At 39.5% G+C, this 16,074-nt stretch overlaps 1 protein-coding gene across 2 annotated transcripts in view; it reads left to right on the top strand.

Moving 5' to 3' along the window:
* smad2 (SMAD family member 2) overlaps positions 1-16,074 on the top strand; it is a 157,011-nt gene that overhangs the window by 52,291 nt on the left and 88,646 nt on the right. The window contains exon 2 of one of the 2 annotated variants that reach the window (XM_067983319.1): positions 11,889-11,978. The exons of the other annotated variant lie outside the window; for it this stretch is intronic. Within the exon in view, the coding sequence (XP_067839420.1) occupies positions 11,889-11,978 (90 nt within the window). The remainder of the gene's footprint in view (positions 1-11,888; positions 11,979-16,074) is intronic. 2 annotated transcript variants of the gene reach the window in all.

Raw genomic sequence — 16,074 nt, 5'->3', positions numbered from 1 at the left:
CCCTTTTTGAAGGCCATGATCGAATCTGCCTCCCGTTGTGCAGTACTTTCCAGATTCTAACCACTTGCTCTTTTTTAAAAAAAACTTGTTTTTCTTCATGTCACCTTTGGTACTTTTGCCAATCGCCTTAAAGCCATATAAATGCAATTACTTTCTTTTAATATAGGTGAAGGGTAGCTGGAGTTCAATGTATGTGTTGTGTCTCGTTGAGTTCTGTTCCGTTTAATTGATGACTACTTCCTGAATTTAGTTATTTGGGATTGTATTGATATCTAAGTCAGATACATGGATTGTTCCCCTGCTCCCACATATGCTTACCAGACATTACTGTTTAAATTTGATTAACATTCAGGGTCGCTTTCTGTAGATCTGTTCTGGCAGCAGTGATTTGCGTGACCCGTAGGATCCCATCTCTCTTCCTGTCCTAAAATTGGTGTGGCTCCTACATTGTGTGACGGAAGCAGTAATTCTAGGGCCTTCGTGAAGGATTATACCATTGAAGAATGACAAACCACAATCGCTCCCATCCATTTCTTGTGCTTTTTTGGGGTTGTTTGGTTTATAGTTGAATATATAGGGACATAAAGGAAGAAGAAACTTTAATTTATTTAGTGTTTTTCAGAACCTCCGGATGTTTCAAACTGCTCCCCAGTACTTTTGAAGTGTAGCCACTGTTGTAATCTAACACGGCAGCCAATTTTTGCACTGCAATGAGATAAATGGCTAGATAATCTGTTTTAATGGTAGTAGTTGAGGGGTAACTGTTGGTCTGGACAACAAAGGTCCTCCTCTGCTCTTCTTCGAGTAGTGTCATGAGATCTTTAACGTCTGCCTGAGCAGGTAGACAGGATCTCAGTTTATTATCTCATCTGCAAAACTTCATTGCTGGCATTGTAGCTCTCCTCCAGTACTGCACTGGAGTGTCAGCCTAGATGTCCTGAAGTGGGACTTGAACTCTCAATCTTCTGGCCCAGAGATTAGAGTGCTACCACTGAGCCAAGGCTGACATTTTAAGTAGTTTTGAATTAATGTAGGACAAAAATGTCTCCAGAATTACTAAAAATTGGACTAGTTTCAACAGTGTGAAATGATGTATCTTTTGAAGACACCCCTACTAAGTCGTTAACCTTACTATTCATACTGTCTAATTTTTTATATATATATTGTGCCTAGCACATCTGCCACACCTCAGTATATCACACTTGCACCTGATTGGTGCAAATGCATGTCCATAAAACAGCAACAATGCACAATGAAGTAGGTATTCATGAGTGAATAAGTAAATTTAAAGAAAAACTCCCTTAGTAAATCCACAAATCCCATGACCTTAAGCAATGCCACAAGAATCCACTTGTATAATTGTAACTCAATTCCAAATTACTTTGTTTGGACAGAGTGAGCTTTTTGGCAAATTATAGGCTGTATTGTGCTGTGGAACTGTAAGATCTGTGTTGAATACCCAGTGGAACTTTATGCAGTAAGATTTGGGTTGAGAATACCATGCTCATTTCACACACAACTTTTGTGGATAAAAGCTTTCATGTTTTCAGTATGTTCTGTGTTTGAGCCCATGTTCCTACAGTTTTGTTCCACCTATAGCCTATATGATAATTGTCATGGAAGTGGTCTATTCAGGACTGCCAAAATTGCAACAGTGCTGTGGTTCCTAGCATTTACCAAATGTGTGAAGACAATCACACATTTGGCCAGAAGGGAGAGACGAGTGAGTGTATGAGAGAGAGATAGGGAAGGATAGGGGGGAAGGTTGGCACGTGATGGAAAGGAAGAGTCGGTGTGAACGAGGAGAAAAGAGGTAATATGAAACTAAAATGTGAGACGGAAGAGGGAATGTATGATGGGAAGAGAGTGGAGGTGGGCTGAGAGTGTTCGTATCAGGCGGGGAAGAGGGTTGTTTGTGTAAGATGAGGAGAAAGTGCATATAGTTGGAATGTGTAAGTTTGTGGCATGCAGTGAAAGGCATAAACAGAAAATGTATGAGAAAGGTACAAAAAGGAGATTTTGAATTGGACAAGAGACGTGCAAAGAGTGAAAAAGTTAGGCGTAGGTATCCAGATGCAGAACGAGAGAGTGTGAGAGCCATATAGAGAAGAGGGCACCTCATAGAATTGAAAATGAGCAGAAAGACAGCAGATGGAATGAGTGTGGGACACAATACACATTTTGTAAGCAAAAATGCTGTCATGGAAAAATTCCAGAGTCTATGTGCCACTTTCGTAGCTTGGTCATTCAGTGCTTGGAAGCTCTATAAATGCCCTACGAGCAATCCTCCATGCCCTATTCCTTTTCTCTAGAATGGAAAGTTCACTTGGGCCATCAAACTGGTAATCCAATACATGTAGTTTACTTGAAATTTCAAAAGGCATTTAACAAAGTTTCTCATGATACTAGGGAGGAAGTTTTATGGATAGATTACACTGTCCAGATGGCTTAAGAATTGACTTAGCAAAATTAAGAATGATAATTGAAATGCTCTGTTTGGTAAGAGTAACTGGTAGTGTTGCGTAGAGATCTGTTTTGGGACCCCTGCTGTTCACAATATTTATGAATGCTAGAGAACAGGGTGTTAGTATTATGCTGATGCAAAGGTTTTTGGAAGCACTGATTAAAACGGAGGTTATGTTCAGAGATTTGGATCAATTATGTAGATTGACTAAAATGTGATAGGTGGATTTTACTGTAGGATAATGGGTATAGGAACAGGTAGCAGTAAATGTATAACATGAAGGGGTCACAAAGATCATTCCCGTATACGCAACTGGTCAGTTTGAAACAAAACTGGTACAAGGATACATCTGGAGGACATTGGATTACAAGTCAGAACAAGCTCAGCTGATATTGCATAGATCAGTGCTGAGGAGGAAGAGGTGCAGTTTTGATCACCTCCCTTCAAAGGGATTATAGACACGAGACACACGTTGCACTATTCCATGAGCTAGCTCCAGCAACTATTAGCTGTTTTCTTGGGATTTAACTTCTTAATACCTGATTTATATTGATCATGTTCTACTTTATAGTTCAGTCTGAGTGACCCCTGGGGTGTTAATGGAGTTGGATCCAGAAACAAGTTTTGTTTGTTTAGTTCACTACTTTTGAAATGAAATTTAATTTTACAATCATTCTTGCATCACAGAATCTCACATGGACAGAAAATAATTGTTAGATTAAAATTACACCAATTAACTCTTACCTGTTCAATAAATTATTTTGTACTACTGTGTACAGGTATGAAACTCCTTATATAATTCATAATGTATTAATTGTCCCCTAAAATCTGTACCCACCTTTCCCCAACTTCCTGTTTCAATCTCTCCAATCAGGTTTCCACCCCTGCTACAGATTGAAAAGACCCTAACCAAAGTCACAAATAACAACATCTATGACTATGACCATGATGCATTATCCCAATTAGATCTCTCTGCAGCCTCTGACATGGTTGACCATCCTCCTCTGTAAACTTCAGCTCATCTAAAATTCTGCTGCCTGTAGCCTGTTCTACTCAACCATCATTCCTTTCCTTATGCTCCCGGTCCCCCAATGCCTGAAATTTAAAATGTTCAACTTTATGTTTATGTTTAAGTCCCTTCAAGAGCATTTCCCTCTCTAATTCTAACCTCTTCCAGTTCTACAACCCCCTCGAACTCGTGGTTCCTCCACCTGTTGCTTCCTATGCATCCATCCCCCTTCCCTTCTTCCCACCATTGGCGGCCATGTCTTCAGCCATCTAGGCTCATGCCCTGGTCTTCCCTCCCTAAACTCCTATGTCTCTACACCCTCCTCCTTGAAACTCTCCTTAAAAACCCACTTCAATGATGAAGCACTTGATCACTCCTCCTAATATCATCTTTGGCTTGGCATCCATTTTTTTATGCCTCTGAAGAACCTTGGGACATTTTTCCACATTAAAGCTATATGTAAGTTGTAAATAGCGCACCTTATTTAGGCATTGCAATTCCATAATGTCTCTGATGAGACTTTCCTATTATGAAGCTACATGTCATACAGTCACAGCTGCAGCTGCACATTTTCTATGACTGGATAAAGCTATACCAATTCCAGAGCTGCAGATCCCTATACCTATACCATCACTAATGCACTGAGAAAATTCACTTTGTTTTGACTTGCTATGGGCAATGCCAAAGGAGATGCATTAGTAATTTTTAAAAAGGGATTGGTCAGTCTACTTTAAATGTGACCTGCTCAATTTAGCAAATTTGACACTTGGAAGATTTGATTAAATTAATTTGCTTATTAAGGTCAGTGATTGGCTGGCTGTATCATTAATGGATTTCCTCTGGGCAGTCGTCAGCTTTGTTGCACAGAAAATTGTAGGATTAATTTCTGATCTCTAATGTGAATTATTGCATCTGGTTATAGGACATCAGTACATCACTAACTGTGTCTTAACTATTGACAGAATTCTATTTTGCTTTAGTGCTTCCTTCTCCATTCCCTTCACCATCCATCAAAAATAGTTCTTGACAGTTTGCTAGTCAAATAAATAGAACAAGTTTTCTAGAAGGACGAGTGAAATTTTGATCCTAAAAGGAACATCAATGAGAGTAACAGCTGCACTACAAGAGAAATAGCAATGCAGGAGAAACACAGCGTGAGAACATGGCAAGGCAAAATCGCATACTAGTATAAGAGAAACAGCAGAGATAGAATTGCTACATTTCTAAATCTGCATTTAATTAAAAATAATTTTGACTGATAAGTGCATACTGTGGTAGGGTTGGAAGCAGAGTAAAGTGATGATTGGCCTGAATATTGGAGGTTTTTGATGGTTCCTGTATAACCAAGATACTTAAAAGTAGTTGGTAAGTTATTTGCCAGTAACTTCCTACTTTTAGAAGTTGAGAGGTTTCCATTCGATCTTGGGTTTTAAATAAGTTTCTAGTTTCAGATTTTTGATTGAGCAATATGTTTGAGTGAAAGATACCAAAACTAGAAGGTGGCTGTGCCAGTTTCAAATTAAAGACAATTTCCACCTTCCTGTTGTATTACATCGGACATGTATGGTTTTAAGCAGACTCTAAATGCCAGCTTATAAATGTCATGACAAGTCTGCAGCTTCACCTTATCTTGCCTCCAGTACAGCTGTGCGCAATTCTGCTCCTTCCCCATTCAGGCCTTCCTACTTCACTGCCTTGCAGTTCCGCTAGTGTCTTAGCTCTCACCAGGGCTTGTGCCTCCAGTTTCTCTTTACTGGACAAATATCTGGTTGGAGCTGCGGCTCAAGATAGCAACAAGGGGATCTGGGTTACGGATGCTTTCCAGATCTTATTCCAATCTAGCCACACTCCCTAATTTCTTTCTCATCTACAATAACAACTTGCTTTTATATAGCACCTTTAACATAGTAAAACGTCCCAAGATGCTTCACAGGAGTGATTATCAAACAAAATTTGACACCGAGCCGCATAAGGAGATATTCGGACAGGTGTGGTAGGTTTTCAGGAGCATCTTAAAGGAGGAGAGAGAGACAGAGAGGTTTAAGGAGGGAATTCCAAAGCTTGGGGCCACGAGTGGTGGAGTGAGTCAAGAAAAAAGGGGGATGCATAAAAGGCCAGAACTGGAGGAGTGCAGAGATCTCGGAGGGTTGTAGGGCTGGAGGAGGTTACATAGATAAGGAGGGGCAAGGCCATGGAGGGATTTGAAAGCAAGGATAAGAATTTTAATATCAAGGCACCACAGGACCGGGAGCAAATGTCGGTCAGCGAGCGCAGGGTGATGGGTGAACAGGACTTGATGCAAGTTAGGATACGGGTAGCAGAATTTTGAATGAACTCAAGTTTACGAATGCATACTGCAGCAGCTCCAAGGTGGCTTCTCAAGTCTTGATCTGTTACCCACCTTCAAGTCAATACATAATACCTGTCTTCTTGCTACATCTTTAAAAAGCATACAAATGTATTATATAATAAATGAACATACAGAGAGTGGGCGATAAACAAAAGAGAGAAGAGTTGGATAACGAGAGGAAGAGTGAGAAAAAGTCAGATATTCAGAACAGATGACCATTAAAAGAAACATTATACAGAGGGAAAAAAGAAATTGTTTCTCTCCCACTAACTATCATATGTACAGGAAGAAAACAATTTTCTTTTGATTGTGATAACACCACAGGGGATCAGTACATAATCTATAAATTTAATTTGACTGCTTTCAGTTTGAGTATATTAAACCAATTGATAGGTGACAGTAACCATGGTAGTGTTGGCACATATGTGTATATGGTATCTGTACAAAAAGCTGGGTTTTTTTCTTTGTTTGCATAGAATGTACAGCACAGAAACAGGCCATTTAGCCCAACAGGTCCATGCTGGTGTTTATGCTCCACACAAGCCTCCTCCTTCCCTATTTCATCTATTCTATCAGATGATAGGATTGTTTATTTTATAATTGGTAATTTTAGTTGTTTGATCTTCTGACATCTGTTGAATGTGGCTCGAATGGGTCAAAGCCGCATCCAATTAATGCTTGTAATTTTGGGGTTAGGGATGTTTTTACCTGCTACAGTAAATGACTCTATCTTTGACTAGGTGTTCTGATTTGATTTTTTTTTGATACCTTTTCAGTTTGTGAAATCTTCTGTAATTTGTCCAGCTTTAGTGGAAACCTGAATAGAACAATGGAAAATCAAATTTTCTAGTGTGCTAAACTTAAACTTCAGAAGATTTTATTTGTTTGCTTTCTTAAAGGGTCCAGTAAGTATTCTTCATTTTATATAGGAATTGTGACCTTTATATTCAGGTTAATAGTTCAAATATAATTCCGATATAGCCAATGCCGTATTCTGCCTAGTCTTTAAATTGCATTTGTAATTGCATATGAATCTTGAGATTTTAATTTTTTATTTTGTGACTTATTACAAATTTTGTACAATCCTAAATTAATAGACTTTTCAAATTGTGAATGACCTTTTGGTGGATCTTGCTGAATGAGATATTTACCTTGCTGCACTTCAAAAATATTGTTCTGTAAATGAGTATTAATTATTCTGTAATCAAGTGGTTTACTCCATAGAGACCAAACTACATGTACTGCTCAATGATGTACGTCCTGCTAAATGTTTTCTAACATTATTCATGCCATTCCTTGTACTACGAGTGGAAGCAGCAGCGAAAAGTGGTTTTACAGTCCCTTTAGATTGATTATCTTTTAGAGCCCTCGTGAAGATTTAAGTTCTTTAAATTTAATCTTTACATATAACTTAGTTCAGTTTATTAAAAAAAAAGCTTCTATACATAGATTGTGTGGATACCATAATAAATGTACAAGATGTGCATTTAGCTGCTGTGTTCATTACCAATTTCTTGAAGCTGGCTTTGAGGAATTTTATAAACCCACTTTTCCTTGGCCAAAAAGGATGAGTTTCAATGAACTATGTGTTGATGTTTCTTTTCAAAGCTGCTGAACTTTTATTGACCTTTTGCTAATAAATATTTTGTGAAAAGTATTGCGACAACTGTCTTTCTAAGCATATGCATTGTTGTCACTAGGCTTATTTGTCATATTGCTACCAATCTGCTATGGAAAAAAAATACTAGTGCCAGTGCATTTTGTGATGTTAATCCCTCATTTCCAAATGCAGCCATCACTTACATCACCTATCAGCACTAGTACTTCACCCCAGTGTTCCATAACTCAAAATATTCTCCAGCCACATTCCAAGTTTAGAAGGACTAAGTCAATAATTATGCTGGTGTGTTTAATTCAAGTGGTCATAGTCGAGATATTTCTCCAACTCATGCACGCCATAATACTTGATTGCAATTTTAGCGCCACTACTTGTTTATTATTTTCAATAAAAAATGCACATTGTGCATGTATATAGCTAAGAAGCTAGATATTACTTTGTTTAAATTTAAAACAGAGTGAATCCTAAAACTATGGATACTGGTGTTTTAAAAGAAATTGTACAAAGAAGTATATTTGTGTGTTTTGAAGATCTTCTCTTGGCAGCTTGGTGGCAAGACTGCTGGGACTTAGGAGAACGAAGTTCTACTCCAAGTCTTGACGTAAATTTGCACTTGGCTTCGGAGGTAACAACCTTTGTGCATCACAGTAGGTTAACCAAAGAAAATGTTGGCAGTCTGCAGAGATGCCTCTAGACTGCATTGAATCAGCTGAGCAGGATATAATGGTGGGGTTGTGGTGGGGGTTGGAACTGGGAGAAATTAGGGGTGTTATTTTTTCCCCCCCGACCATTACAAGAAAATTTGTTGGGGACCCCTAGTGTAGCTCGCCCCATGTCGCATTTGGTTTTGCAGAGTAGGACGGTTCTAAGTTTAACCCTGGATCTGTTCTGAGTTATCTCTACTAGGGAGCTGCAACTAGCCCCAGGCCCTCTGGGCTGGTAAGGGGAAAAAAAATCAGCCAGGGTCTTGGCTCCAGATCACTATTCAGTGACGCTGTTGGAAGTGCATATATAAATGTTCGACAAGGACACAGTTAAGCTTGAAGCCATTGGCTTTTATTATTACGTAGTCCAGTGACACTAATTTCTAGCCTTATACTTGAAGAATGGCTAACCGAGCAATTTACCAGAAAGCATCTTCTTTGTGAAACTATATCCCTGCATTAGTTGCTGCCTTCTGGGGAGGTGGACTATAGTGATAAGAAGCTAGGGGAAGAAAGTGATAGTAATATTTTAGTGAGCTGTAATAATTCTGAAATTGCAGAGGTTTAAAATATAAGTAACTTTTTAATAAGTTTAATGTCCAGTAAAGGATGCAAAGATCTTGAATTGAATTGGTTATGATGATCTGGAATGCACTGCTTGAAAGGATGGAGGAAGCAGATTTGATAGTAACTTTCAAAAGAGAATTGGATGTATACTTGAAAAGGAAATATTTGCAGGGCTATGGGGAAAGAGCGAGGAAGTGGGACTAATTGGATAGCTCCTTCTAAGAGCCGGCACAGGCACGATGGGCCGAATGGCCTCCTTCTGTACTATAAGATTCTATGATTCTAGTCTTGTGCGAAGTATATAACTGTTGCTGTTCATTCTTCTCATCATACTTCCAGTTGCCAATTTCAGTGTTTTGCACCATTTTTAATTGCATTAAGAAATTACATTTTTCATTGTATAATTTCTGTACATCATTAAAATTCCTTGTATGCAGGTGATAAATCCACTTTCCAGCTATCTTAAATTTCCTGCACGTTGACAGCAAGAGGGGACGTTTTTCTTTAGTGCTCTTTGCTGGGACAGTTCAAACTTGACTCTGCATGTGTAATGATTCAAGCTATTGCTTCTAATTGTCAGTAATCTTGTTCTGGTTTTCCTTTTTAAGCTATCCTTAGTTCAGATGCTCCACATGTCAACAATAGACTACTAAAACTGTATATTCAAAAAGGGTTACTAAAGTAGAATAGTGTAGGGAAATACTTTCAAAACAGTGTATTTGCCCTTTGATCTTCCTTGCATGAAGTTTTTAGAATTTTATTTTGAAGTTCTTTTACACCAATGGTTTATTTGGCTCAGCACCTGAAAAATTGGGTTATTTTGGGAGCATCATAGAACTAAAGAATTTCTCTAAATAACTAGCTTTCTCTTCTGGATTTGTAGGATATTTGAAAGGGAAATAATTTAGTTATTGACTATTCCCATCTGGGGAAAGTAGTTTTGCAAGTTTCAGGAAATGGGGACCTAAATTTAAAAAAAAGTCTTCAGAAGAAATTGTAGTGGGTGGGATGCCTTTTATTGGGGTTTTTGGCCAATAAGATGAATGGCATTAATGTCTGACAAATGTATGAATTGAAGAATTTGCAGTCATGACGATCTGGGCTTTCCACCCCACATTTTTGATATATTCAGAAGCCAACACAGATTCATACAAGGGGAAAAATCCTTTATAAAGGCTACCATATTTTAGAATAGAAAAGAAGTAGCCTGGGAAACACTATGCTGGGAGTGTTGGCAGACATGGATATACCTTCTTGCTGGGCTAGGAAAGGAAGAATCTATTTTTTGTCTGCAGGAAGAAAGGAGAGATGGACTCCGTTGGAGGGACGGGGAGAAAGAAACCCTGTTGGGAAAGTGTGGTTGATGCCACTGGAAGGGAGAAAGACCCTGCTGCAAAAGGGGGAGGACGTGTATTTTTATTTTAAATGCTTTTCCCCCCTTCTATTGTCATGTCCATTAGCAAGGGGATGTTGGCACTACTTGCACAACTGGGCACTGGGCTGGGGAAGCGTGTGTTAGAATTGGATAGGTGGTACATGATTTTCATTGCCCCGTTGAAGAGCATGGAACAAACTGTAGCAATTCATATTGCAATATGAGGATTAAGCTTGTGAGTGCAAAAGGCGTACAATCTGAAGGAATTCGACATCGAGAATGGAATCATCAACAAGAGTGAATATGGTTGGGTGGGTAAGTGGTCATTGATATGAAAAAGGATCAGAATGGGAGAGAAAGTAACTCTGAGAACTCTTGAGTTAATGGATAAAGTCACAGTCAACCATCAAGTAAAGCATAATTGGGACAGTTGTGAACCTATGGTAGCTTAGGCAAATTAGGAAACCAGTTCACCATTAGAATGGCCATATAAGTTGGGAATTTGGAACTTGTAAACTTCAAAAAGAACTAATGTAAGTGCATAGGTTGTAGTTTTAAGAGTCAGATTTCTAGGAATGGAAGTGAACATGAGCATTTCCAAAATGAAGAATATGTTAAGGTTGAAGAGATGACATGGGACAGGGTCAAATTTGGAGGCATATATCTCTAGGATAATGATGGGAATAATATCAGGACCAGAGCACTTATTGGAGTGCAAAGATCCGATTAACCTGGCTGGAATAAAACTTGATATCTGTCTAAGTAGTCTAGCAAAACAAAGCACTAGAGGGATATTTTTAGCCAAGATATCAAGATTAGAGTTGGTGAGGGAAAGCCAAAAAATTGTGCTTTCTCTCCGAGAACTAGCAACTACTATTTGGATGGAAGAAGAGTGGAAAGGAGGATTTGCAAGTTACGAAAAACTGTTGTGGCAAGGGACCAGGGAGAGCATTAGCTGGAGGGGCAGGAAGACCACAGTTGACATTCCTTTGTGTATACACGGTTCCTGAATAACTTTTTGCTAGTGCTATTTTGAAGGTCATAAACTGTTTGTCTTGGAATCATATAAACACATATGTATTTGCAATATGCATTTTTTAGAAAGGCTTGAAAATATTTGAAGCCTATTGTTCCGGATGATCTAGCATAGGCAGTTGGCAAATCCATCACCTACACTAGGACAAAGTATTGATGGGGTCTAAGCAGGATTCATAAAAGTGCTCAAAGGAAACGTGGCAGATGCACATGGTAAAAGCTACTTGTATACGCGTGGAGAACTTGAACTAAAGGTAAAGCTGCGGTGCACTCTTACAGTCAGTTGATTTTATTTTAATATTGCATATTGCAATTACAGTGGAGATCCATAACTTCCCTTATACTGTTGTTTTTAAAAGATGCTTTGAACAAAATTTAGAGGCCATTTTCAACAAATGTTATGACCTTTAATTCCTCCTTTTGATTATGTTCAATATTTTGTAGTTTTGGGGTGAAGGGAAAAATGTGAAGTGCCTACTTGTTTATCACAGAGAAAATTCTTTTGAAGCATGCTTTGTGAAAGATGTCTTGTTCCTGGCATGCATTGTGGTAAACCAACCACTATGCAATAAGCTTCCATGGTAAGTTGAACAAATGCATATTCTCCATTTTTTTTCCTAATAACTTATTGTTTGAGTGGAACCTTGACATTTCTTATTTTAAAGAGACTTATTTTTATGTTTGTCTACATGTATGATCCTCCATCAGCTTTTCACTACACCATGCCCCATGTTTACCCATTTTTTTTTTCTAATTTTATGCACAGCACATGCTCTGAAATTTGGGGACTGAGTACACCTGGTACAGTAGATCAGTGGGATACAACAGGCCTTTACAGCTTTCCTGAGCAAACCAGGTGAATATACAGTCACTAAAAGCTCTGTTCTTCCACACAGTGGGATGTTGGGATTAATTGGTGGGTGTTGGGCATTTCAGAATTGTCAATGTTTGAATTCACTCTTGGTGTCTTTTTAGTTTTTTTTTGCGGAGTTAAAAAAAAAAAATTGCGAATAAAAACTGAGTGGAAATACACAGGTCCATCAACATCTGAAAAGAGGGTCGACATCCAAAATGTTAACCTATCTTTTCTCTCTGCATATGCAGATGTGCCTGCTGTGTACTTTCAGTACTTTCTGTTTTTAATCTATGTTTTTGTGACAAATTTTGTATAATTTATACGTCAAATAATAAGACCTGTATTTGTTTTTAAATTAACTTTTCAAACAAAATAATGTTTGCTAGGTTTATTCTATTTTACCTAGTGTTGGAGTCCATAATGGGAATGTAACTTGAAAAAATGTTAATCTAGAGCATAGCTATAATAATAATGGACACAGTCCATGTTTTAAAACTATTGCGTGTCTTTATCTTTTGCGAACGATGGGTAAGTCTGAAAATCGGTGAAGACTTCTGTGGTATTGAGATTCTTAATCTGTGTACCTTGACTCTTCCATGTGTACTTGAGATTTTGATTATCGGTAATCATGCTCCTGCAAGTTACAACTTTCTCATCTGTGCAATATTTAGGATTCTGACTTCAAGAAAGCTTTGATTAACATCTGGTCCTTTTTGTTCAAATGTGACATCCTACTAAAAATTCTGGGGAAGGTTTAAAAACTGTTTCAGCTTGTAGAGCTGGTAAAATCTCAAACTAAAGCAGCATGTAGTTGGCCCACCTGTCTCATTTGTACCATTGCATTTGAGCAAATTGATAAATTACTGTACGTAGTCTTGGCCGTAATGTACACCAGCATTGATCTGTCTGGAAACCATAGCAGTCTATGGATAAGTATTTTCACTGAAGAAGGAAAATGTGTTTTTGTAGACAAAGGTCCTCTCACTGGCTTATTGGACTGGTATTGCGATGCCCTGAGGTCTGGACACTGCAGTGAAGGCTTATTCCGTTGTTATGCCACTCACACATGCTGAATTATCATTCATGAAACTAGTGTAACCTTTTTTATTCATTCATGGTATGTGGGCATTGCTGGCAAGGCCAGCATTTATTGCCCTTGAGAAGGTGGTGGTGAGCCGCCTTCTTGAACCGCTGCACTCCGTGTGGTGAAGGTTCTCCCACAGTAGGGAGTTCCAGGATTTTGACCCCTTCATTTCCACAAACATGTCCATATCCTGGTTAGGAAAGTCACTTATGGAGTTCTTCAATTTTTTTTGTGGTTTTCTCAGGCTTATCTCAAAGACTAAAGAGCAGAGGCAAGGATTTTTTTTGTTGTATTGCCTGTGTCAATCATCATTCTGTCCTGGAGTTGGAGAGACATCTTCTAAAGAATGCATTCTTGTCTTAGCTATCTAGTTATTGATGAGGACAGAATGAACCAATTGTGGTCCTCCAAAACCAATCATCAGTAATGACTAACTTTGTGCACTACCATTCTGAAGGCTTGTAATGGATACTTTCATTTGAGGTCTGGATTATATGTTTCTGGTGGAACGTGATGATATTATTCAAAGGTTATTTGTATCCTTTGCCCTCCTGTGCACTTTTCAGTTGATTGTTTTTAGAATTGCAAACCTATTCTAACTTCAGGCTTGTTGAAATTCATCCTCACACAGTTCCCAGTTTATAAATTGATGACTTTCCAGATGTTGGCTAATGCTTTTGAAGGCATGTCTACCAAGTTTACTTGAGGTTTGGTTGGGGATTTGATGCTGGGGCTTGTTTATGCTTTGGAAATGTTTAGTACCTGTGTGAATTATGCATGGCCACGTCTGTTATTTAGTCAAGCATGTGGTAAATGCTCGTGCTTCATTGGCTAATTATGCCTATTGTTAATAAAAACAGAAAATGCTGAAAACACTCAGCAGGTCAGAGAGCTTATGTGGAGAGAGAAACAGAGTTCACATTTCAGGTTGACTACCTTTCACAGAACTACAAGAAGTTAAAGAATTAACAGTTTTTAAACAAGTACAGAGCCGGTGGAGGGGGGGGGGGGTTGGCGGGGGAGGGAAAGAAAGAAAGAACAAAGGGGAAGGACTGTGATAGGGTGGAGGGCAAAAGGTTAAATGACAAAAGGGATGATGGTGTAAGGTAAAAGGAGTTGGTACGGGGACAAGTAAAGAAATAAAAGATGGGTCTAGAGGAGCTGTAAATGGCCACAGCAGAACCATTACCAGCACCCGCTCTCTGGAAAAAGTAGGAGTAGTGGTGATAATTTGAAGTTATTGAAATCGATGAGTCCGGAAGGTTGAAAAGTGCCTAATCGAAAGATGAGGTGCTGTTCCTCGAGCTTCCGTTGAGCTTCTTTGGAACAATGTAGGAGGTCGAAGACAGAGGGACTGGGATGGAGAATTAAAATGGCAAGTGACCGAAAGGTCAAGGTCACGCTTGCGGACTGAAGGGAGGTGTTTAACAAAGCGATCACCTAATCTGCGTTTGGTATCCCCAATTTAGAGGAGACCGCGTAGTGAGCAACGAATACATTATACTAAATTGAAAGAAATACAAGCAAATCGCTGTTTCACCTGGAAGGAGTGTTGGTGCCCTGGACGTTGTGAAGGGACGAGGTGAAAGGGCAGGTGTTGCATCTCCCGCACTTGCAAGGGAAGGTGCCGTGGGAAGGGAAGCAGGTGTTTGGGTTGATGAAAGAGTGGACCAGGGTGTCGCGGAGGGATTGGTCCCTTCAGAATGTTGGTGGTGGGGGGAGGAGATGTTTTTGATGGTGGTGGAAATGATGGAGGATGATGCATTGAATGTGGAGGCTGGTGGGGTGGAAGGTGAGGACAAGGGGGACCCTATCGTGGTTCTCGGAGGAAGGAGAAGAGGTAAGGGCAGAAGTGTGGGAAATGGGACAAACATGATTGAGGGCCCTGCCAACTACAGTGGAGGGGAATGCTCGGTTGAGGACAGAAGAAGACTTAATGGAAGCACTGGCGTGGGCGGTGGCATCGTCAAAACTGATGAGACGGAGAAACTGGGAGAACGGGATAGTCGTTACAGGAAGCGGGGTGGGAGAAAGTGTAATCAAGGTAGCTGTGGGAGTCGGTGGGATTATAGTAGATATTGGTTGACAGCCAACCCCCAGAAATGGAGATGGAGAAGTCGAGGAAGGGAAGAGTTGGAGATGGACCATCTGTAGGTGGAGAAATTGGAAGCAAAGTTGATGAAATTTTCCAGTTTGGGGCGAGAGCAAGAAGCGGCACCGATGGTCGTCATTGTACTGGAAAAAGAGATGCGAGGGGACTTGAGTAGGACTGGAACAAAGAATGGTTCCACGTATGCCATGAAAAGGCAGGCATATCTAACCCATACGGGTTCCCATAGCGATGCCTTTTATTTGGAGGAAGTGAGTGGAGTCAAAGGAGAAGTTGTTCAATGTAAGAACAAGTTCAGCCAGGTGGAGGAGGGTGGCGATGGATGGGGACTGGTTGGGCCTCTGTTCAAGGAAGAATGCCTATTGCTACGAGAGTTTAAACTGGTTATTTGGCAAGTACTTGCTTAATTAAATACAGATGTCTGCAGAGTTCACTTTCATTCAGCCGTACTGTTGGAAACCAGTATAGTACTAATACTGTTCTTGAAATGCAATTGATATAGTGGAGTTGTATTTTATAATTGAGTGTACTAGCATTATTAGTGTAAACACTGGCATGGACCTGTTGGGCAGAATGGCCTTTTTCTTTGCTGTAAATTCTGTGTAATTTGTTAAGATTTTCTGTATGACTATTATACCCTTTGGGGTTTCTTAGTTAAAGCATGGAAAACATTTGAGTTCTGAGGAAAATATCCTCCTTGAGGGAGGAGACCAGCTGAGTCTCCTTGGTATTGAAATGACTCAAAGATCATGTCTTCAGATGGAAAATTGGAACCACGTAATTTATGCTGTGGCAGGGATGGAAACTTGATTGGAGAAATTCAGACATGGAGTTGCAGGAAAGATGCATAGATTTGGGGGCTTACAATATGTTCAAGAACTTTGGAGGACAGGAAGTTTGGA

This window comes from Heptranchias perlo, chromosome 1, assembly GCF_035084215.1.
Source record: "Heptranchias perlo isolate sHepPer1 chromosome 1, sHepPer1.hap1, whole genome shotgun sequence".
Lineage (NCBI taxonomy): Eukaryota > Metazoa > Chordata > Chondrichthyes > Hexanchiformes > Hexanchidae > Heptranchias > Heptranchias perlo.
The sequence above is the reverse complement of the archived record's forward strand: the minus strand, read 5'-3'. Positions and strand labels throughout refer to the sequence as shown.